The following is a 25,901-nucleotide window of genomic DNA, read 5'->3' on the forward strand; positions in this document are numbered from 1 at the left end:
TCAGGACAAAACTCATTTTAAAATTTTTACTATTTAAAACATTTTTTTCCTGGACCTTTTATATTTCTTTAGTATTGGGACATTTTGTCACCTATTACCTGTGGTTAATTTAAAATTCACTTGAGAAACTCGTAGAACTTATGCTTGTTTAGCGCCTGGCTTTGGGGGGCTAGTGTGTAAAAGTCCCTTTCTCTTTGTTCTGTTCTTACATTTTTCATTTCCTTGATCTTTTCCCAGTTCTGCTATGCCAGAGTAAGAATGGCAGGAATTTTCTAAGCAATTTCCTTAAATATTCAAAGCATTTTTTTCTCTTCACAGTGAAATTATTTAAGAAATTTGGTAAATTAGAAAAAATATAAAATATTTTAATGAGATGTGAAGAATTTTCTAGGTGAGACTTTATATCATTTTCATGGTGAGTTTTCTTTTTTGTTGTTGCTGCTGCTGCTGTTTTTTTCTTGTTTAAAGTTTCCATTTTTATGAGATTTTTCCTGGACTTGCTTTTGTGGCAAAAGTAGGTTGTGTTTTAAAAGCTCATTTTGGAAATGAGTAACTATTTTTTGTTTTTTAAGATTTATTTCTTTATTTTAGAAATAGCATGAGTGAGAGCACGCTCACAACAGGGAGGGGCAGAGAGAGAGGAGAGAGAGAACTCTAGGCAGACTCCCTGCCAGCTCTGGAGACCCTGGGGGTGGGGATTGATCCCACACCCTGAGATTGTGATCAGAGCTAAAATTAGGAGTCACTGAACTGACTGAGCCACCCAGCTACCCCTATCTATTTTTAAGTTGAATTAATTTGTATGGTTTTGTTATCTAAGGGAGGCTTATTTAAATAATAGTATGTTCTTATATTTATAAGGTTCATGCATAGCCAGTTTTCTGAGAACAGATCATAGTAAACCTAATTAAAGTTTGATTGTAAGGTAATGATATTTTAGAAATTGAACTCAGATTTTAATGTAACCATTCAACTGATTATGAAATTTAAACAGTTTGAAATTTGTTTAAAACACTTGCCTTTAATTTGATCGTATTTTCCATGATATCTATAATTTGGGAGGATACCTATCATTTTTTTACTTGACTAGTTTATTTCTTCTTTACCTTAATTTGTTTTCCTTATTAATTAGTAGTTATAGGAGCATCTGTCTCCCATAGCCTTTGTATGTTCCAGTGAGGTCCATAATGTGATTTACTGAAGAACAACAAAATCACTCAGATTAGTGGCAGTTTGCAATTAATGGCAAAGTTTTGGAGTGCAGTTTGTTTTATTCTTTCTCGTCTACTTTTTTAAGCTCCATGTACTCTTACCTCTGAAATTGGTAGGTACTTTTAACCAAGTGTGAAACAGGAAGAGGGGGGAAAAGAACTGAGTGGAGAGAGAAAAGAGAAGGAAAACATACTTGGAATACTCAGCGCCTCTTACCACCCTGTGCAGAGCACTTCTCTATATTTGTACTTCCCCTCGCAATTCACCTACTTTACTTTTCGGAGTCCTCACTTAGTTGTCTTTTTTGCTGTTATATATTTTTTTTCTGAAGTTTTTATTTTTAATGGATTGGGTGGAGAGAGAGGCTGTAGTTTATAGCACTATAGTACAATTGAAACGTTGACTTTTTTTTTTTTTTTTTTTCAAGAACCTCCATAGAATGTGTTTTGAAAGCATGGGGGAAAATATTTTTTGTCTTTTCACTCTATGAAGCTAATGGCTTTCACTTATTTTCACTTAGATCTAAGAGCACAGTTTGAATACTTACTGCTTCCTAATTTTGCTTTACCTCCATTAAAGAAGCATCTGCAAGTGTATTGATCTTTCTTTTGGATCTTGGAGGTTGGGTTTTCTCAACTTACTTCTTTCTGCATTACTTAGTGTCTTTAGTAATTTGAGATGTTTATGATTTCTAAACAAAATAAATATTTAATAATATTTGAATTAGTTGAATGTTAACATGTGACCCCCCACAGAATTTTGAACAGGTGCCAACTCACTTGCTACTCCTGGCTTCTTGTCCTCCTGCTGGGACTTGTTAGCATGAAAGAACAAAATGAAAAGTACTCTTTGTCACAATATTTTCTATAAAAATAACACTTTGAAAAGAATTTTTTTGTACCTGGCAGTATAAACCTTGGCATGTAGCAGATATGAGCATCTTGACTCACAAATGTGTAAAGACAGTGTCAGTGCCTCTGGAGCTACTGAATTCCTCTCTCATAGTGTATCTCCTAATATCTGCAGTTGAGTTCATTAATTTTTACTTTGTCCTTGTGGAACTTCTTGCTAAGTTGTTTTTTTGTTTGCTTGTTTTTGTTTGTTTTTTTAAACCTGATCAAGTCTTTTGGCCTCTATGGATATGCATTTTGAGGGGGTGTTTTGTTTTGGTTTTGGTTCGTGTATTGTTGGATGGATGCTTGTCCAGAAAGTACTGTAAGAGGTTTGTGGAGGACATTTCCCTTGGGAAATTTATCTCGCTGCTCTGTCTGTACTTGTTTGACAGCTGTTCCTTTACTTTTAACTTTATTATTAATTCAAAAAGTTATAAGGCCACATGTGAGCAGCTGTTCACTGTTTTCATAAGGACCAAGTAAGAAAGAAAGGACCCAGCTATTATCAGGAGTGATTTAAGTTAGATTGTAGGAATAATTTTCTGGCAGTTATGATATAGTGTAACTTATTAAAAAGAGAGTTACAGAATTTTTTTTTTTATTTTTTTGAAGAGCATTAAGTAGTATTTGTTGAAAGATGAGAGAGCTGAAAGATGAAATGCTGTCTGAAGGTGGAATAGTGAACCAGCAAGTTTTTGAATTCCTGCTCTAGTTTTAGGATTTCTTGATTTCATGCTGGTATTTATTCTTCTCCGACAGACTAACTTTTCCCATGACTTTCTATACTTGAAGATTCTTCTGTGCAATAGCAAACTCTTTAAGCCAATTTATATTCATTTTTGAATTAATATCTTAGCTGTAGATTTATTCATCATTTGTTCATTTATTTGGCATTTAGGTGCTAAATTAAAATGCAAAACTTATTTACCTTTAGTTTAAGAAATGTAAATGATCAAATGCAAAGCTGAAGAATAGAAAAGTTATGGTAGTTTAGGATTGCTCATGAAACTACAAATGCAGTTGCCTGATTGGCTTTTATCTTTTGTCACTAAGCCTTCAAAATATAACTGTTCATTATAATCATCTTTCAGACATTTAAATAAGCTAATCCCTAGTATTTATTAAATAGTTACTGTGTGCCAGGCAAAGTGCAATTAATATAAACTATACTGTTTAATTCTCACAACAAAACTGGAGCTGAGATTTTATTATCCCCATATTCTAGATGAGAAAGTTTAGAGAGAGCAAGTAAATTACCCAAAGTCATACAGTAACTGGGAGATCTATAATATAAAAAAATATGAAGTTTAAAAAAAAGAGTATAAAATTGTGAATACATTATGATCTCAGTGAAAACATACACACATTTGAAAGACTTAAAGGTACCATTAACAATGGCTATTTTTAGGTATTGGGAAAGAAGATAATATTTATATTGTCCTTCGTAATTTCTTATAGGTTGTACATCATATGAGGTAAGAATTGCCAATTTTTTTTTTTCAGGAGTTACCTCTGATCCCTCTCATTCCCTCACATTCTAATTAGTAAGTCCTATTGGTTCTGCCTACCAAATACAGTCTCATGCCCAAATTGGCCCTCCTTGCCATCTCATTGCTGTAATCCTGCTCCAAGCCACCATCTAACTGCATCTTCCATATCCAGTCTTGCCTACCTTCTTGACTAAGTTCATTTCCCATGCAGTAATTAGAGTGAATTTATTTTTGATCTCTTATTTACTGTGTTTTAATCTTGTGAGCAAGGATTTTGTAGACCGGTACCTGGTATGAGACTGAGTATGAGATAGGCACTTACTGGTTTTTCTAAATGGTTGATGGTGGCATGGAAAGGTGGTCAGCTTCATTGCTCCCAGCTCACCTTGCAGCCAGTTGGCAAGGGACAATAGGAAACTGCTTTAGACTTAGTTGTAGTGAGCTGTCTGTGTGATTGACCACAGTAGTGGGTTTTTTGATGAATTTCTTTTATTGCCTTTCTTTTTCACTCATTTCCTATCATTTTCACATTCTAACACCTTGACATAACTCTTACATATATGCACAATTTCCAAATGTCTGTCCTCACCATCTCACATGTTTGAGAACTGTAGAACTGTTTCATATTTTTTTCAGTAGTTTTTGTATTACTTTGTGTAAAGACAGTTATTTTATATCTTTAGAGAAAGACTGTGTCTTTTAGGATGGCTTTTCTTATTTCTTTTTCTAGAGAATAAAATTTTGAGGACATTTTCCTATTCATCTTTGTGCCCTTACAGTTCCTAACAGAAGTTCAGCACAGAGAAGACGTTTCTTGGTTTATTGAATTTATTTCACTTGTAAATTCCAACCACAGTATAATAATTGGAAACTATTCCTTAATTTCCAAACATGTTGCTTTTTCTCTTTTAATGTAACTTTCTTTTTTTTTTTTTTAAAGGATTTTATTTATTTATTTGAGAGAGAGAGAATGAGAGAGAGAGTATGAGAGGGGAGAAGTCAGAGGGAGAATCAGACTCCCCTCTGAGCAGGGAGCTGGATGTGGGACTTGATCCTGGGACTTCAGGATCATGACCTGAGCCGAAGGCAGTTGCTTAACCAAGTAAGCCACCCGGGCACCTCTCTTTTAATGTAACTTTCAATTACTTAGTTGCCCGAGTCTGAATCATGGCTATTACCCTTGATTCCATGTTCTTTTTCACCACCCCTTCTTCAGATCTAATTAATTTTTAAAACTCATTGGCTTGCCTTATTTAATATAGTTTACTATGGTTTAATAAAGCTTTAATATTTTTTTCCTCTGTATAGCTCCACTGCTATTACTTTAGTGCAGATAATCACCATCTCTTATCTGAAGTACTGTAGAAGTCCCCTCCAAATTCTAATCCCTACTCTGTCTTGTAGCCACAGTCATCTTCCAGAAATTTGATCTTGTCATTTCCCTGATTAACTTGTTCTTTATATCTCTCAAAATAAGGTCTAAACTTCTTGATGCCTTATGAGTCTTCAAGGTCTGATAGCTTCCTCTGTTGCGAACTAATTTCTTTGTTTCTACTCCCTTTCTGTCCTTTCCTGACTCCCTAAATTCTAGTCATACTGAATTACTTTTAGTTCTTCTAATGTATGATGCTTTTTTAACTCTCTCTCCTCCCATGGCGCCTGTTGTTACTTTCAGCTAACTAGTGCTATCAGATCCCACCTCGTATGTCACCTCTGAAAAGTTTTTTTTGACCATGCATTTAAATTCTGTGACTATAACATGGACCATGCCATATAGGAATTGCCTAATTATGGAACTACATCCCTTTAAGGGAGTATTCCGTCAGGTCAGAAGCTCAGTAGGACCAAGAACTATTTTGTCCCCAGCATCCAGCATATTATAAAATAGGCATTTAGTCAGTATTTGTTAGATTAACTGATATTTCTGCAGATGACATTGCCTCATGTTTTCCTGAGAGGCTACAGACCTTCTGGTGTAACTCCCTCAACTCCCTGGGTTCCCACCAGTCTTAAACGTTTTATCTTTATCCTTTTTCTTTTTTGTTAAAGATTTTATTTATTTATTTGAGAGAGAATATGCATGAGCGGGGGGGAGGGGCAGAGCAGGGCTCAATCCCAGGACCCTAAGATCATGACCTGAACCATAACCAGACGCTTCACCAACTGAGCCACTCAGGCGCCCCTATCTTTATTCTTTTATACTCCTTTCCTACCACTTGGCAAGATAAATACTTTAAAGTATAAAGTGGGAGATATAAATAAAGTAGGAATAGAGGAGTATTAACTATCTTTCAAAAAGTTTAGTGGTGAGATAAAAGACAATAGAACATTAGATAGATACAATATCAAAGTAAGGTTGTTTTGCAGGATAGGGAGAAACAGGGAATATTTGTAGGCTGAAGAAAGAATATAGTGAAAAATACAATCAAAACAGTAATAGAGGAAGGACAACTGATGAAGCAAGAGCTCTCTCTCAGCAGAGAAGTAGGGTACAAGGTTGTTTCACTTTTCTTTTGCTGCAGTTTTCAGGGCAATGGGCCAACTCCTCAGCACAGACTACTAGGTCCATACAGTGGCATCTGTGTTTTGGCCTCTTCCATGCCGATGAACTCTCAGTTTTCCTATTAAAAGCATCCTAATTTTGCTTGGCGGATAAGCCCTCTCCAAGTCTGGTTCAGGTGACTCTGTTTGCTTGTACTCCCTGATCCTTATTAACTACAGAGATCATCTTTTAGCACATGGATTTCTTTGTGTTTATATTGGTGATTTCCATGTGTGGTTCATGGAGGTACTTAATATCTGATATTAAGTTATTTTAAAAAACTCTTTTTTCAAGACTCTTTAAAAGACTGATTTAAAACTAAACACACACAAATGTATTGAAAACCAAATTTTATTGTAATGAAGTTTTGCCAGGTTTAATTTCATAAAAACCTGAGAAAAAATACTCCCTAGGCATTTATAGGCATATAATTGATTTTTTTATAAAATGTCATTGATTAGGAAAGTAATTCTGGATTAACCTTTAAGAAAATTTTATCTGTGTATGTGTGCTTATTTAAATTAGCTTGAGTAAGTGTTCTGCTATAAAGCTACATTACTTAAAGTAAAACTCGTCATCTGGGTGGCTCAGTTGGTTAAGCATCTGACTCTTGATTTCGACTCAGGTTATTATCTCAAGGTTGTGAGATCAAGCCCCGAGTTGGGCTTACACGCTGGGCGTGGAGCCTGCTTAAGATTCTCTCTCTCCCCCTTCCCATTTCCTCTCTCTCTTTTTCTCTCCCTCTCTCTTAAAAAAAAAATAAAAATAAAAAAGTAAAGCTCAAACATGGAAAGTCTGCTTTCCAAGACATGGAAAGTCTGCTTCTAGTGGAGCACATTGACAATGTGCTGTTCTCATTGTACAGGTATAATAATTGCATAGTAACAGTTGAATGGGCATCATGCAGGATTATTATTTTAATTTTCACAAGTTTAAGGAGTGCTCCTTGACTTCTACATTTCTGGTAGTTATTATAAATATAAATTTTATACATTATATATCATGTATATATTGTCTATATGTGCTCCTGTGTGTTTGTGGTTTGTGTGTATGTATATTCCACTGCAAAAAGACATAAAAACAAAAACTGATCTGATTAAACCACTCAATTCAGTAACCTTGTTGCTGTATCTACTGACCACTGTTTCTTAAATACTCTGTACTTACTGATCTATTTAGTTTTTGATAGTTGTTGACTACCCTCCTTAACACTCTTACCAGAATGTTTCTTTCTTTTCTTTTTTTTTAAGATTTTTAAAATTTATATATTTGACAGATAGAGATCACAAGTAGGCAGAGAGGCAGGCATGGGTGGGGAGGGGAATCAGGCTCCCTGCTGAGCAGACAACCCAATGTGGGGCTTGATTCCAGGACCCTGGGATCATGACCTGACCCGAAGGCAGAGGCTTTAACCCACTGAGCCACCCAGGTGCTCCCCACCCCAGAATGTTTATTTCTTTGAGAGTATGCTGCACTATTCATAAGTGTCTTGATACCTGCATCCTACTTTTTTTTTTTTTTTTAGATTTTATTTATTTATTTGAGAGAGAGAGAGAATGAGCAATGGGGTGGAACAGAGGAAGAGGGAGAAGCGGATTCCCTGCTGAGTAGGGAGCCCAATGCAGGGCTTGATCCCAGAACTCTGGGATCATGACCTGAGCCAAAGGCAGATGCTTAACCAACTGAGCCGCCCAGGGGTTTCCATCCTACTTTAAAAAGATTCAGTGGCAAATTTAAAAATTAATAAAATGTGTGTGTGTGTGTGTGTGTGTGTGTGTAGAGAGAGAAAGCGAGAGCATGCACTAAAGCATATGTGGCAAATATTAAAAATTGGCAAATTTTGGCAAAAAGTATATATACGCATATGGTATTAATTTTTCAATTTCTGTGTATGTTGAAATTTTTCAAAATTTAATTTAAAAAGAAAAATAAAAATCAGAGACACCAGAAAGCAGAAGCAGCAACTACCCCTCACTACAACTCACTACATTTTGAGTTAGTGTGACAATTCACTACACTTTTAGGCAGGCCTGGTTTTAACAGTAACAGTTATGTAAACAGTCATGTTGATTCTGTATTTTTAGGGCCATAAGCTTATGTGCATTGATCTCAAGTTTAATTTTAGCTTTATTAGTTGGTGAAATCAGAAATCAGGGGGAAAAAAGGCAAAATAAAACCCAAGGCTGATGATACTAAGGTAACTTATACATGTATCATTCATGCTACTAAAATAGATAAAGCAGTTAGGATAGCAAACTGACATCATGCATCAAGAGACCTAAAAATGTTCATGCCTCTTAATCCAGTAATCTTACTTTTTAAAAATAAATTCTAAGAAAGCAATTTAGAAAAGAATAACTAAATCTGATCCCAGGATTGTGGTTGGTAATATAGCATTCTTTGGTTCTGTGGACAAAAACCAAAAACAACAGCGAAGTATCCCCTCTCTAAAACCCGCCAAGTTCTTTAAAAAAAAAAACAACAAAAAAATCCTTTTCCTGATATTAACAAACAAAACCTTTCTCTTTTTTGGGTTTGTGAATTGTTTGTTTCTCTGAAATTTTCTTCCTCCTTTTTTCCCCCTTGCCTCTGGAATGTAGGTGGTGCCCAGCAATCTGCCCCTCACCCACATCTCTCCTCTCCTGGTGGCAGTTTTTATGGAGATCTCTGAAATTGAAATTCCAGTCCTGTCTTATTTCCAGAGCTCCATTTGTGATGCTTACATTCCAACTGCTCCCTTTTTGTCTCTTGAATATCCTGTTCTATGTTTCAACTCTTTATATCCAGAAATAAAAATCTATTTTATATATTTCCCCCTTAAAGTTATTTTTTATTCATATTCTATCAACTCATCTTGAAATCTTGAGCTTTAAATTCTCCCTCTTTCTTACTCTAACCTCAAAACCCTCGTGCTGTGGGCTTGTAGTATCACTCTGGTGTGTCTTCACTGTGCATGTGGTTACCCTTGTTTCAGTTTGTTTTTTTATTTGAAGAATGTTTGTGATATGTCCTTAATTGATCTCCCTGCATTCTCTCTCCTCTCTAAAGGAATCTTGTCAGATAAGTCTTCCTAAAGCACAGATCAGACCATATCACTTTCCAGATTAAAAATCTTCAAGAGGTTGAAGAGAGGTTGAAGAGAGAGGTTCTTGAACTCCATCATCTAGTCTTCACGGTCCTCCACTACATAGTTTAAACTTAATTTCCTTTTTAAATTTTTCTCCCTCGTATCTTTTTTCTCTTATTCCTTTATACTTTCCTCTGAGCCTTTTGTAATTTTTTGGCCTCTACCCGACCGTTGCCCTGTTTTCACATTTCCAGATCTCATCCGTGCTTTAGAAGTTGACTTTCAGATTTGCCTTCCAGCTGGAAGTAATTTTTCTTCCTGGGAACTCCCAAAAGCTTTTTCTGTGTCTTTGTTACTGTGCTTAGCATCCTTTCCATTGTACTGTGATTATTTATGTACACATTACTGGTAAGGTTGTTAAGTTCTTTAGAGCTTGTACTCATATCTTATTTTTCTATTCCTGTGTATATTATCTGATATGTAGTTCTTAAGTAAACAGCATGTAAAGAGTTGTCTTATTTTGGTAGGTGTTTCTTTGTTGGAGAAAAAGGAACAAAATTTTGAGGATACTTCTTGAGTATGTCAAAGATGGAAAAAATTGTATGTTCCCTAAGGACCTACAGAAATATTTTTGGAAGTAATACATAATGCAAATAAATTTGCCCAAAAGATATATGTAGCTGAGACCTTGGATCACTAATTCAGGCCATTTTCAGACAGATGAAACTTAATTTTTTAAGCCATCTAGAATAGAAGATAGACTTAACAGTTTGTTCAGTCATGTAAACAGCTATTGATACAAGCAGAAACTTTTTTCTTTAGTATTTCTGTAATATATAGCTCACATTTCATGTACTGTAATTTACTTCTTGATAGAACTTTTTAAGGATCTTCTAAATTCTTAAATGGTTCTAGTCCCCCTCTTGCACTTTTTATTGATTCTTTTTTTCCTCTGTGTTTCTCCTGGCAAAACTTACATTTAGATAATGCTCTGTTTTACAGGTATCATGGTCAGATATAGGAGGACTGGAAAATATCAAACTGAAATTGAAACAGGCTGTGGAGTGGCCCTTGAAACACCCAGAGTCTTTCATTCGAATGGGTATTCAGCCACCTAAAGGTGTTCTTCTGTATGGACCACCTGGATGCTCCAAAACAATGATTGCAAAAGCTTTGGCCAATGAGAGTGGCCTGAATTTCCTAGCTATAAAGGTAAGGTGTTAAATTTTTTAATTGCCACTTTCTTGTTCCAACCCCACTAACACCCATCATCTGATTCTTACCCTTAGAAAAACATGAAAAAGCATCTTAAGGAGTAGCTGATTTTTTTTTTCTTTGAGGTTGATGGCAATGTAATATAGGGGGATGAGCTCTAAATAAACTAGTGCTTGTAATCAGCAAAAATGGTGGACTATAGAAGACTACTTTATTTAGTTTTGTGATTCTCAATATTTCTTATATCCATGTATAATAGGAACCAGTCTTGTTTAGTTCCTGTTTTTAATTGTGCTAATAATCTCTTTTGCTTAGTTAAGACTTAATTATAAATTTGAGGTGGATTTAATATTTATATAAAGTTTTCAAAGAAATTAAATAATTTATATGGTAAAACTAAATTCCTTAAAACATGTTTCTAGTCAAGGAATATCTGTACAAGTTTTATATTCTGAAACACACACATATGTTATTTGTTCTTTGCCCTACCCTATTACTTGGGGTGGATAATCTTACTTGATATGTAGTTTTTTTGACTTTAGGGCTAATTTTTTTTAAAGGTTTATTTATTTATTTTAGAGAGAGAGAGCATGTGGATAGGTGGAGGGGCAGAGGGAGAGAGAATCCTCAAGCAGACTCCCCCACTGAGTGTGGAGCCCAACGTGGTCCATCCTAAGACCCTGAGATCATGACCTGAGCTGAAATCAGGAGTCGGATGCTTAACCAACTGAGGCACCCCAGGGCCAGATATTAATTTTCTAATTAATTTTTATGTAATATGATCATCTATCCAGTTACTAAATATACATATATAAAACCTTAAATCCATTAGTGGAATGGACTTTATCACAAAAATATGACTTCAGTCTGTTAAATATCAAATTCATTTCAGAAAAAGCACATGATAAAAGGCTCAGTTTTGATAGTATCAGGGAATTTTTTTCATAATAAAATATGTTTTCTATCTTAGAATACTGAATGAAATCCTTGGCAAATTGAAAGCATAAAATTTATTTCAGTGTAGAGTCAATTTTTTACTTAAATTTTTTTTTTTGGAATAATGTTTAGATATGTTTAGGCTTTTTAAGAATCATCTTCACAATCACTAGTGTTTGCATATTTGTTACTATCTTGTGAAATATATAAAATACTGAAGATAGGGGCGGAAACCATTTTCACTATGATCACTTAAACTGAATCACAACCACAGTTTTAAAGTTTGCAGCTTTAAATGTTGGAGTAATGAGTGATTTTGAAATTTCAGAGGCATCTTGATTTCTCTTTGGTCTCTGTTCTCTTATGTCATGGTAATTGACATAGCTGTTTTACTGGAACTTCCTACTCATTTTACTATCATCTCCCACTTTTCTATGCCTGCCTTGTTGTGTATTCCACAGTTGTATATTCATAACCCTTGAATTTTTTTTTTTCTGTCTGCTGGATATCTGAAACTTATTTGATGAGGTCTGCACTCACAGTTATTTACACTGGAATCTCAAAGAGGAGCACATGTATTTTCCTATGAACTAGTATCTCATTCTTATGTAATCTAAGATAGCTGTTCCAGATGTTACCAGGACTACTTTCTGGCATATTTTAGGATTACTTAGAAATATATTTATCACTGTTTTTGAGTATGAAACATTTCAGAACTTTAGGCAGTTTTACTTTTTTCACTGTGAGAAAATGTACAAAGATTCTTTGAAAGGTTTATCTTGCACACTGTTCATGTAAAATAACCATGCTTGTGTTAACTTATTTGAGCTTTTTCACTAAACTCATGTTCATTTATCTTTTAGGTCATACACACACAAAGGATAAGTGATGTTAAGACATTTTTTTATTCAATTGAGTTCATACTTGCTTAGTACCCTACTTACTAGTTTTTATTTAAGGTGGATTTTCATTCAATATACATTTTAATATAGTTTGGCAGTGTTATTCAATTTTTGAATCTGGCCGCAGATTATATTTAATAAACAATGAATGTTCATTCCACTATTTTTTACGTTTTCCTACATGTTTAAAAATCTCCAAAAGAAAAAGTTGGGAACATGAAAAAATTTGTTTTTCTCTGAATTTTCATCAGTCTTTTCATCTTGCCTCATCATTGCTTGTGAGAAGGGTTTAAAGTAGCTATGTCATACAGCTTATGTATGCAGAAATGAAGTCAAAGAATTTGGGAATTTATAATATATTCTTCCTAGTCTTGTGTTGTTGTAGTTGTTTTCTATGAAGAAAAGTTGGTTTTTGGTTGCAACACATGTGTTTCTTTTCCCAGGGATTTAAGTGTTACGTTTGAGTTTTTGAAATCACAAGTCTGACAGATTTTGAAAATGACCAGAGAAATGTAGATAGTGCAATTTTCTAGCCTATTGGAAAATACAAGTATCTTACATGTATTGAAAGGAAAAATTCCCTAACAATTTTTACAGATGTAATTACCTTTAATTCCCAAAATAAAGAATTTAAAGATTTGAAACATTTCTTTCTCTGAGTTTATGAAAGAACCATTTGGCATCCCCTATGGATCTTTCCTAAATAGTGATTAAAAGATGTATCCTTAGCGTTTAGACTTCACCTTGGCTTATGTGGACTCTTAATATCCTTTGGCACCCGTATGTGTTTTTGTGTAGACTGTAGCACTTGACATATGCTTAAGTTTAGTTTGTCATCTGTGTCAATTATGTCAAAATATTTTCCAATTGAAATTTCCTCTCTGCTTCTCTCTTGCTTTTGTCTGGAGTGCTGCAATAGATAATTACCCTTGGGTAGTTGGGCTGCTTTACCTTATGAAGAACTGTTAACTGATTCTGGAAGAAGGGTGGTTAGGCATTTGACAAGGATTTTGAGCAAGTCCTTTAGTAGCTGTTATTGGTGAGTACTAGAATGTAATGAGCTTAGGGTATGCTTGACTTTTGGGGGGAAATTTTCTTCTGTTACTTGTCTCAAGGAGGAATTCTATAAAATACATCCCATTTTCAGGAAACTGTTTTATTCAAAGCATGTACGATTCTAAGTACTTATTGTTCTTTATTCAACTAGATCTCCTACTGTTCTATTATCAAAGGTACAAAATAATTTGAATTTGGTTAAGTTCCAAGTTTATCTTTAAGCCTTTGTTTTTAAATTTTGTGAGGTAGTCTATAAATCATAGAGTTTCCATTTTGCAGATACTGTGTGGAAAACTGCATAGAGACACCTCTTTATATACTGAATGCTTTAAGTTTAGTTTCTAGGATTGCAAATGAGGATAATAATGTTTAAGATAGTGAAATAACTTTTCCAAGGTCGGAGTTGTGGAGAGGAAACTGAAATTTGGTCTCAGGACTTTCTGAGTGCAGAGTCTAAGCTGTGAACCACTTCATTATATAGTCTTTTATTCCCCTCCCTCCTTCTTTAACTTAATGCCCAGTCCTTTTTTTCACTAATTACACCATGATACTGGAGAAAGTAGTTCAGGCAATTTCTATAGGGCAGGTTCAGAGAAGTGGAAATATGTTTCTGGTACAGTTAAAAAAAAAAAAAAAGATCTGTTCCTGTAGGACAAAGAAAACTGAGAAAAATAACATGGCTTTGGGGTATGAGTTGGTGAAATTAATAAGAAAGAGTAATCACTGCCAAAGAAACAGGAACCTGATGAATAAGATGGAAGTATATGGAAGGAGACTAGTGGTTGAATAAGTTGGAGCTTGAAATTTACCTATTACTATATAATTTGTGATCTTGAAATTGTGTTACAATGAAAAGAGTACTAAACCAGGATTCAGATAGCTTTGGTTTGATTCTTAACCCTTGCACTTTTAGCTCTGTAGCCTTGAATAAGTTCTCTTTGTCTCAGTTTTTTGTTTTTGTTTTGTTTTTTTAATTTGTATAAGCTCTTTGAGAGGATTAGTATATTAAGAAGTAACTGAAAAAGTTTTGAAATGCGTAACTACTCAATTCTTTAAGTGCAGGCTGCGAATAGTTAGGACTTCCTGTCAAAGAGTTCAATATGAAAAGGGGATAGGGGAAGAGTTACTTGACAGTGTAGAAACTGGCACACACTACCTCAGCCAGCTGGTCAAGGTTAACATATTCAGTGATTAGTCATGCTGATGGTGTATACCTTTGTATGATGTGACAAGAATGGCGCTTTATTTTGGGGGTCTTCCTCTATAAGACTCATAATCTATGTCTGACCATGAGAAAAGCTTCAGGCAAGACCAAATTGAAGACATTCTATAAAATATCTGACCAGTACTCTTGAAACTGCCACGGCCATCAAAAAGAAGGAAAGTCTGAGAAACTCACGGCAAAGAGGAGCCCAAGGAGACATGACAGCTAAATATAATTTACAGTGGTTCTCTGGATGAGATCCTAGAACAGAAAAAGGATATTAGATAAAAACTAATCTGAATAAACTATGGATTTTCATGAGTCAGTATTGATACATTATTATTAGTTGATTATAACAAATGTACCATACCAATATATGATGTTAATAATTGGGGAAACTAAGTATGCAATGGGGGTTGCGAGGTGGTATAGGAACTCAGTACTATCTTAATTCTTCTGGAAATTTTAAGCTTTACCAGAAGAGGTCTGTTAATTAAATAAAAGAGTTTTAACGTCAGTATCACGGATCCAGACATATTACAGACATTTAATGAATGTAACTGAAGTTAAAAAGCCTGGCACATAGCTCTGTACTACACTGTATGGAAAGAGTGGAATGTATGGAAGGAGAAAATCCATGGGGGGAGATTGCCAATTCCTTGGGTTAGGGCTTTGGGGGAGACCTTCTTTCCTATTCATCATCCTGCTGTTCATGGTGATAATGGAAAGTTCCTGGGAAAAGAAAGCCCTGAGAGGAAATTGGCTGGGGAATCTGGGTTTAGGGCTTCCCTGAGCTTGCCTATTTCATGGCAGTTTTCAGTCGAAGCCTATAAAGGAGTGTGTTGGTTCTGGCCCCAGACCCTATCATTATAAAGAATACTTTCTTTTAGTGTTTTGGTTATTTTTCCTTTCACCTCGGATATAGCTTCTAATTTAGTCTCACCAGGAACTATGTCCAGATTCATGCCTTTTGAGGACCCTAACTCATTATTCTCCTTCTATAGGTTTATTGCCATTTGGGCTCATCTAGAGTCTGAAACCGTTTGAGTTTCTCTTTAATTTCCTTTAAGGCTTTTTTTTTTTTTTTAACTTTAATAATTCCCTTGACTTCTCTAAATAGTGTTGTCTTATGTGCCCCATATGCTTAAATTGGCAGTTATAAGTATCATTATTAAATATATATACTTAGTTTTATCACTGTTTGAATGGCTATTAGGGAATAACTAATGGTAATTGATTATTAGGACAAACAGAATGATGTGCCATTATGTAGAAGTTAGATTGGATTTATTTAACTTTGGCATTATTTGTGCACTATAGAAGTTGACATGTTAAAGTTGAAACATCATATGTTATAACTTAATGTTAAGATTTTTTTGAGTTGGGCTTGTATCAGTCAATAAAAGTGCTATGTAAAAAAGATCCCTTGACATGAAAATATTATATAACATTTGGCTAAAAGCAAAAAATGATAATAATATGAACTGTAATAACAAAACTTTCAACATTTAGAGTCTAAGAAGACTTCGATTTAAAAAGAGAAGAATGCCTTCAGATGTCTAAAAAGTTTACTTAATAATAGAAAGAAAATTTTATTGTTGGATTCATTTAACTTTTATTCATGGAATCCAGCTGAGAGAGATTAGTCATTTTTTCTTTCTTTTAAATCTCTTGAATAAAATTTAATTAAAGAAATATTAAAGTTTCATGTCTATAATGCTTTGAAAACTATTTGTAAATGTTTTATAATTGCAACAGTTATGTAACTCAGATTATTAAGCTCCTTCTTTATGTTCTATATTCTCTGTTTCTGTACATGGTAAACAAAGATGCATTAGATGGGCTCCTCACTATCTGTCAACTCATAATTTAGTCAGACATTTGATTAAAGAAGTGATATAATGAAATGGGTAATATTTAGAATCTTGATGATTAAATGTATGTGAGAAATGAAAAAGGGAGAAGTCAGAGGTGATTAAAATTTTCACTGTCAGTGACTGGTAGATGGAAGTACCCTGACTCTTGAAAAAGTTAGCATGTGAGGAAGAAAGGCAGATTAGAGGTGGGAGAGCAGATACCAGACTGGGATTTAGACATGTGGAGTTTGAAATGCCTGTGGAACAAAATGGCAGATAATATGTAAAAGGCCATTTTTAGTATGGGTTTGCAGCTCAAGAGAATGGTCATTTCTAGTGATGAAAACATGGAAGCTGAAACCCAGTGTTTGCAGTTCTGCATATTAGTCAGTAAAGGAGTTGGAGAGTGACTAGAGTGGTCAGCAGTAATGTAAGGGGTTTCTGTGGGCATGTCTACATTCAGACTTTACAGCCAGCCAAATTGTACGCAGCGTGGTGCTACTGTGTAAATTCTGAAGTGTGTCATTTTTGTTTCCTGAAACAGTAAGTTGTGGGGAAGGTTTGTGTTGTACTTTTTTTGAGAGGAATGGCTTGAATTCTGTTCCCTTCTTCCTAGCCCCTCTTGCTTTTTAGGGTTTTTACTTACCAAGGTAAGGTATTTCTTGCCTCGTACTTAATGCCTGTTTTCAAACCCTTTGAAGTACTTTCCCCAAATGGCCTTCTGTATGTGCCGATGTCATACTTTTTATTAATTTTCAAGATCCTTTACTCACATTACATACATGTAATTCTATCTCATGCGAGTTTGGGTTTTTATGAGTATATTCCATAGCATTTAACCATAGTTAACACTTAGGTTAACTTGCCTTCCCTAGACATTTTAGAACTTATAAAAACTTGGTTTGAATTGTAATAGCCAAAAGCAACAGGCAGGTGTCAGACACATTTAAAAAGCCCTTGGGAAACTGGAAAAAATCCAGTACTGATTAAAGGGGCAAAATTGCCTCGCAATTTTGCATGAGGTATAAGTATTGAGTTTGTGACTGATAGGATATAAAATCATGAAACAATAAAAGATAAGTCAGATTTAGTTCTCACTGGATTAATAGCACAGCTGGACAAATCTTTACATGAATTTATGTTATTTTTGCTTTGAAAACTTGAACACTTGAAATATTAACTGTGGAAACATGGAAAATAACATTACTGCAAAATAAGCCTACTTATGATACTTTATTTATTTTTGGTAGTTTTTCTTGATTACCTTTATGAGTGAAGCACATTATCTGGGCAGGTGAAATGTGACAGGGCTAACATACCACAGTTATTTGGTAATTGAAATTGGAAAAGAAATAACTTTAGTCCATCTATTTCATGGATTTATGTATTACATTTTTAAAGAGTTAAAAAACTTATGAGCAAGTGTGGCACTTATAAACCATACTATTTATACCTAACCCTTATTATATTTTGATGTAAATGGTCTCTTGTTTATAATAGAAATCAATAAAATTTTTATTTTCAAATTAACCCATGTTCACAGCTATTTATTGAGGATTATACTTTGCGCTTGTTGCTTGTTCTGCTCCCAAAAATACCTTTGAATTTGAATTGCTAGTACCATGCAAAATCTTTTTTTTTTTTTTTTTTTAAGATTTTATTTATTTATTTGACAGAGAGAGAGAGAGCGCATGCATGCAAACACAAGCAGGGAGAATGGCCAGCAGAGAGAGAGGGAAGGGAGAAGCAGGTTCTCCTCGCTGAGCTAGGAGCCGGATGTACAGCGTGATTCCAGAACCCTGGGATCCTGTGACCTGAGCCAAAGGCAGATGCTTGACCAACTGAGCCATCCAGGTGCCCCACCATGTAAACTCTTGAGGGCACATTTCCTTTTTATTTATTTATTTATTTATTTATTTATTTAGGAACAGCTTGGAAGGCAGCTATGCTCACCACTATACCACCAACGCCGACTTGGGAAGGCTTGGAACAAATGGAACACATCATAGTTTTTAGAAAGAGTAATTGTCTAGGAACCCAAATCCTGCATTTTTCTCATTTTTTCTGACATTTAACTTTTTTGGGCTTTTGGCATTTCATTCAACTTCTTCACACTTTCTTTTCCTCAGGTTTTAAATGAAGTAGGTTAGACTAAATGACTCCTAAAGCCCTCCCACTAACATTCTGAGTATGTTTAACATAGTGCTTACATTCTAATCTGTTGCTTGTCCTTTATTCCTGTTGATTGCTAAACTTTTAGGGCCTTTCCTCTAATTGTCAGGTATGTTGGTTAAGAGACTTGCATGCCAGTTCTGCCATTTATTAAGCTGTGTGACTTTTCATAAATCACTTAAACTTTTTTCACTTCACATTTTTTTTTCTGTAAATTTATGATAAGAATATCCATCTCAGGGGACTGTTGTAAGCAGTGGAGAATAATAAATATGAAACATTTAGCAAGATTTCATAAAATTAGTTGACACTAGTTGCTGCTTTTCTCTGTTTTTAAGAATTGCATATATATTTATTTGGTTTCAAATAGAATAAAAATATTGCATCGTAGCTTATGATTCCTTGTTTCCTGTTAGAATGTAATGTAATATATGTCTTGAAAGCTGAATTTAATCTTTTGCAACTCGTTGTACCAGAAAACAGTGATTTTTGGCTATTTGAACTTTAAGCTCCAAATAAACCTTCCTTGGTTTTGATATTGCCTTGACTTCTTATAAAATTCTGGACCCATGTAACATATCAGTGTAGCTACAGGTTGCATTTTGTAGGCTAGTCATCTAGGTAAGATTTGTCAGCATGGTGGTGTCTGCAACATCATATGTTCTCTAGGGGCCCTATGGAAGTCTTTTTTTTTTTTTTTAAAGGTTTCTTATTTATTAGAGAGAGAGTGCGTACATGCTAGAGAGAGAGCAGGGGTTAGGGAGGGAGAGGGAAAGGAGACTCCCTGCTGGGAGTCCGACTAGGGGCTAGATCCCAGGACTCTGGGATCATGACCTGAACCAAAGGCATTTGCTTAACCGACTGAGCCACACAGGCTCCCCTCCTGCAGAAGTCTTTTTATTACTGCTATGACTTATTAGTAATACTTGAATTATTCCAACCCATATTTTCTTATAGTGCAAAATTCTTAGGTTAGATTTTCAAATTTTTTTTTCCTTTTTCTTTTGTTTTTTGAAGGAAAAAAAATTGTTTCTTTTTTTTTTTTTTAAACATTGTTTCTTATTTACGGGTTTCCTGTAGCTAAACTCTATTTAGTAGAGGAATGACTCTTTACTGGTTGAGGTTATATGCCATATTTTCACATTTCAAAAAAATATCAAGTCTGTTTGCCTAAAATAAACATCATATATTTAAAGCATTAATTTAATTTTTCTGTTTTTGGTAGCAGGATATTGATATTGTATTCTCAGAGATCATGAAATGATCATAATCTTGTACATTTCAACACTGATGTTCAAGTCATCTTTTTTAAATAATCTGTGGAGAACAATAATTATTTCTCCTGATTCTCTAGTAACTTTCCTTCAGTTAAGCCAGATAATTAAAAAGCAGTATATATGCAATGTATATACTGCCTGAATATAAAGTTATGTCTTCACTGGGTTACTATTTTATGTCATGCCCTTGACTTTTATGGAGAGTTGCTGTAAGAATAATAACAATAATTCAGATTCGGCATGATAATAATTACATTAAAAACAACAGTGACATCAGCAGTTTCCTTTCTGATTATTATCAGGGCACACTTGGTTAATTAGTTACCCTAAATAGAATAACATTCTACATAAAAATTTCTCACCCTGTCCTCACTCTACCTTCTCTGACCTCCTCCCTGACAATAACCCATTTTCCTAATTATCGAAGGTTTGTTTTATTGAGTGGGTCCTGATTCTTGTTTTATTGTTCACTGTCTTAACTGTTTGTCCATGTTCTTCTTTGGGTAAAAGGGTAATTTATCATATTGCAAATGAATAGCATCTACTTTATTTATTTGACTGTCTATATTATGAACCAGCAGACATTGTTTTGCCCTGTAGTACAAGAATAAAAATGATCAGGCGAGGTGAAACCATGCAAAAATGATCCATGGGGAAAATTACAACTGTTCTACAGTCTTTATAAAGTTGGCAAAACATTAAGAACTCTCTTACTCTTCGTTGTAAATAATATATAAGCAGTGCATTTTGGGTACGTAACAACAGCTTTCTTGCTGGTCTCCTTAGTATAGCCATTCAACTCTGATGGTATGAAACTCCATTTTATGAGGACACTGCAATTTATTTACTCATTTATTTACTTGAAATATACTTGGCAAAAAATGTTATACTAGTTTCAAGTGTACAGCATATTGTTTCAACAATTTTGTACATTACTCAGTGCTCACTACAACAAGTGTAGTCACCATCTGTCACTGTACCATGTTATTGCAGTATTGACTATATTCTCTATGCTGTACTTTTTATCTCCATGACTTATTTTATAATTAGAAGTTTATACCTCTTTAGCTATTTCACCCATTTTTATATTCATGAATTCCAGGTGTAGGATTTATTTTTGGTTGCAAACAATGTTTCTGTAATATTCTTGCATATGTCTCCTTTGGTGTATGCATAAGAGTTTCTCTACAGTATATATACCTAGAAGTTATTGTCATTGGGCATGAACATCTTAAACATAATAGGTATTTTAAAATTGCTTTTTAAAGTATCATTAATTTTTTTCCTTAATGTTTTAATCAGTTTTCTTAATATTTTTAAGGCCAGGTTTTTTAGTCACCAATAATGTCATTGATATTTTTGGTGACTTTTGATCTTGTTGACAGAAATGAACTATTTCACATTGTGTGAGGTTAATCTAGATAAGGGGTCAGCAAATTACACAGCCTTTGGGTCAAATCCAGCCTGCAGCTTGTTTTAATCTAACCCTCTAGTTAAGTATGAATTTTACATTTTTAATGGGATGCTAAAAAAGAGAAATTTTTGACACAAGCCATTTGTGGCCCATAGAGTTTAAAATATTTATTGTCTGGCTCTTTATACTTTTTCTTCTCAATTCCACAGTACTCAGGATAATACCTTCAGGTTTGTTTATCTCACTGATGACTATGAGTGTAAATTTTGTGTTCCTATTACATGGTCTAATGTGTGTCTTAAAAACAAGCTTGTAAAATTGATTTGATATTAAGCCATTGCTATTCAAAATCCTTTAAAAGGATAGAACACTCTGCTTCAGCATAACTAACGTTTCATCCTTTGTCTTCATTGAAAATAAATCTGTTTCAGACTGCATTATTTAAGAAATTAAGATAATTAAATCGTTGGTGATGAGATTAGAGTCATGAAGTCTCTCTGTAGTGTTTTTGGGGAAACAAGCTCAAAAACAATTTCATTATGTAAACATGATTGCTTGGAGACAGTGTAGGTACCAATGTATAGACAGTTGGTGTACTAGTTATAAAGTGTAGTCATCAAAAGCACTGTCCCAAGCAAGTTTTCTTAAAAATGTGTTTGCTTACCAATGGTTTATATGTTTCCGGGTTGTTGGTAGATTTCAGTCACAGATGTAGAAGGACTTTAAATGTTACATAATATTTTATAATATGTCATAGTTATGTTTTTAATACATCTGCCCCCTAATTACCCTCAAGTATTAATTTTTTAGATTATGTATAATCTATTACTTTGAGATTATTTTGAAAAGATTATTTTTAAAGAAAAGAGGAAAACAGGCATAAGAAATAGATGAGAGGCTTTATGTTTTGTTTTTTAGGGAAAACTTTGTTAATGTTATAGAAAATTTACTAATGCATCATCTTGGATTAATTAAAAAAATCAGCAGAAAGATAAAACTGCTTCTCTTATTACTTAAGGATTTCTGTGTTGATGCTATCAAATAACTCCTCTTAAGTGAACATGACTAAAGGCAGTATTCTTGGAGCAGCTGGATTTTGTTAGCCTGAATATTGAGAGACTCTTCCTATTCTTTTCTTATTCTTATCCTTGACTGTTCCATCCTGATCCCCCATGTGTTCTAATGCACTCATATGTTGCCATTCTATCATACTTGAATATTTTTGAAGCACCTATTGTGGAGGTAGTATATTTAAAAAGCATTAAATATTGTCTCCTTTTTATCAGACATATTTATAATTTGCCTTTTAATGCCCCAAATTTTTGTCCATTTTTCCCATCTTTCCCCCCGCCCTCTTCTGTCTTCTTTTGGAATAGTTGAGTATGTTTTGGTATCCTGTCTTATCTCCCCTATTTTCTTAATAGCTAAACCTCTTCGTTTTATTTTTTAAAAAATACTTACTCTAGGTTTATAGGATACAAATTTAATTTATAGTTTACCTCCCAGTACTTTATTACTTTATGTTATAAGATTCTTTTTTTTTTTAAGATTTTATTTATTTATTTGACAGACAGAGATCACAATTAGGCAGAAAGGCAGGCAGAGAGAGAGGAAGGGAAGCAGGCTCCCTGCTGAGCAGAGAGCCTGACGTGGGGCTCGATCCTAGGACCCTGGGATCATGACTTGAGCCGAAGGCAGAGGCTTCAACCCACTGAGCCACCCAGGTGCCCCTATGTTATAAGATTCTTACAATTTACTTTCCTATGTGCTATACTCTAAATTTTATCTCAACATATGTATAAACCCCACAGTATATTATTATTTTAGTCATATAGTCATATAGTACCATTTCTGACACTTTTCATTTCCTTATACTTAATACAGATTCCCTCCTGGCTTTTTTTTTAAAGAAAGGGGAGAGAGAGAGATGGGGGGAGGGGCATATGGAGAAGGAGAAAGAATCCTAAGTAGGCTCCACACCCAGCACAAAGCCCAAGATGGGGCTCAGTCTCACAATCCTGGGATCATGACCTGAGCTAAAATCAGGAGTCCAAAGCTTAACCGACTGAGCTACTCAGGTACCCCGCCCTTCTGGCTTTAGAACTTCCTTTAACTAAGTTTTTGTAGCGAAGATTTGTTGGTGATACTTTCCCTTAGTTTCTGATTATCTGATACAGTCTTTTGTTTGCTTGCACTGTTTAAGGATATGCTATTCTAGCTTGATGGTTGTTTTTTGCAATACTTTTGTTCTAATGTCACCTGGCTCATAAGGTTTTGGATGAGAAGTCAGTACTGATTCTTTTTGTTTGCTTGCATGTTAGGTGTCTTTTTGTTCTCCAACTTCTCTGAAGTTTGTATCTTTTTTGCTGGTTTCCAACAACTTGATCTCGATGTGCTTGGTGTGATTTTTTTTTTCTCCCATCATATTTGGGGTTTGTTGAGCTTTTTACATCTGGGGTTTCATTGATTTTATCAAATTTATATATATTTCTGTTTTTCTCCTTATGCTTTTTTCTGGATCTCTAATTATACATATTTTTAAGTCTTTGGATATTGTTATATAAATCCCTGAAGTCTCATCATTTTTATTAAGTCTTTTTTGCTTCAATTTGAATAGTTGCTCTGTCTTCAGGTTTACTGACTGTTTCACTACAGTGGCTATTATATTTATAATACCTGTTTTTAAGACATTGTCTGCTAATTTAATCATTTCTGTTCTTTCTGGGTCTGTGTATATCAAATCTTTTTTACTTATCTCACTGTAATAGTTATGTTTGTGGATCAAGTGTTTTTTCTTCTATTTTTATGAACTGTCTAAACTTTATAGAAAGATTGCAGAAGTAGTCAGAATTTTTTTTCCTTAAAGCATTTGAGAATAAGTTGCTGCTGTATGCTCTATCACCCTGAATACTTTAGTGTATATATCTATAAAAAATACATTCTGTCATGTAACCATAGTACAACCATCAAGTTAGAAAAAAAACATTATTATTACCATTTAAGTTTTGTCACTTGTACCAGTACTGTCCTTTATGACAAAATGATCTGGTCCATAATCATGTACTGTATTTAACTGTCATGTCTCTTAATTGTTCTTCATTTGGGAATGGGTCCTCACTTCTTCTTTTACTTCTGTGACCTTGACATTTTTGAACATTATAGGTCAGTTATTGTGTAAAATATCTCCCAGTTTGTTTTTTTTTTTAATATTTACTCATGATTAGATTCAGATTTTTCATAGAAACAATGCTGTGTTCTTCTCACTGTGTCCTGTCAGGTGATACTTGATTTTAAATTGTCTCATTGCTACTGATGCTAACTTCGATTATGGTGGTGTCTGCCAAGTTTCGCCATTGTAAAATTACGGTTACCCCATGAAGTTAATATTGCTCTGTGGGTACTTTGAGACTGTATAACTAACTTGTTCCTTAACATATGTTAACGGCAGGTTTCCATCTCTTTGAGCACTTTCTTAATATCTAGGCAGTAAGATTTCCAGACTCATTTTGTACATCACCTATCCCAGCCTTGCTATCTGCCATTTCTTTAAGAGGCCCTCCTACCTTTATGGTGGAGAATTTGGAATCCAAAGTTTTTAGAATTTAAAAGCCATGCTCTGGGTGCTAGATGTGCTGATTATTATTATTGGGATATGGCAACTCTCAGGTTCTCTGAGGGAACAGAGCTCAGGAATATGAATGTTTTTGTATATATATGCACACACATACATACACATATGGACACACACATGGATATACATATTTGCACACACTTTTTTATATTTACTTACCTAAATATATTGAAAGTCTTGGATTTATACTGATAATTCCAATTTCAGTTCAGTACAGCAGAATTCATTCTCATTTTCTTTATTTTTATATTACAACTCCTCTAATAGTGAGGAACCTGGCTACTATTATCCTTAATTATTTATTTGATCAGTCCTTCTAAATATAATTCCCCTTTACTGCCTCTGCCCCTTTTCTTCCAGAACAAACATACTCCTCATCTGTCAGGGTGATGCCACCATCTTCTTTTCCCACCTCTCCCCACCTCTTGCAGCACCCTCCTCATCCCACTGACTTTAGTGATCTTTGCTGTGCTTCTCTTCCCCACATGTACTTTTCTTACTCCACTAGGGCCCTGGTACCCAGTACAAGACGATCTTGTTACCTCAATGCTTTCCTTATCCTATTCTGCCCCTCCATGTTCTTCCTTGACAACTTCCATACTGTACACCTCGCCACGTCCTACCCTTCCAGGAGGATACCTGTCTTACCCACTGGGGCAACATACAATATTCCGTATAACATTGCACTGGGATGCCTTCTCATGTGGACACTTTCCTCAATTCACTTTGCTTTAGTACTCCATGCTGTTCTGCTCCCTTGTTTGGGAACTCTCCATCTCAATTCTTGTCCAGACCCTACAGGAATATCCTCCTCATTCCACTCAGACTGTGACACCTCATTTTGAGCCACCTTCCCAGGGTGAAGTTCTCCTTACCCTCTTGATCTCTGATACCTCATGTTAGGTGGCTGCCACCACTACCCCTGTGCTGATTTCTGCTTGTTCATCTGCGTTCCTCCCAACCCCCTCCAGCCAGAGGAGATAGCTCCCTCAGAACAAAGTCTCAGGACCACCAACACAGGTAACCCTCATCAG

The 25,901-nt window shown here is 34.7% G+C and overlaps 1 protein-coding gene across 3 annotated transcripts in view; it reads left to right on the plus strand.

Moving 5' to 3' along the window:
* The window catches only part of AFG2A (AFG2 AAA ATPase homolog A), a 337,231-nt gene that overhangs the window by 60,801 nt on the left and 250,529 nt on the right, over positions 1–25,901 (plus strand). For all 3 annotated transcript variants that reach the window (XM_080796129.1, XM_080796130.1, XM_080796131.1), the window contains exon 11: positions 10,207–10,416. In XM_080796129.1, coding sequence (XP_080652255.1) covers positions 10,207–10,416 — 210 coding nt within the window. The remainder of the gene's footprint in view (positions 1–10,206; positions 10,417–25,901) is intronic.

Source organism: Martes martes (genome assembly GCF_963455335.1).
Source record: "Martes martes genome assembly, chromosome: 2".
Taxonomy (NCBI): domain Eukaryota; kingdom Metazoa; phylum Chordata; class Mammalia; order Carnivora; family Mustelidae; genus Martes; species Martes martes.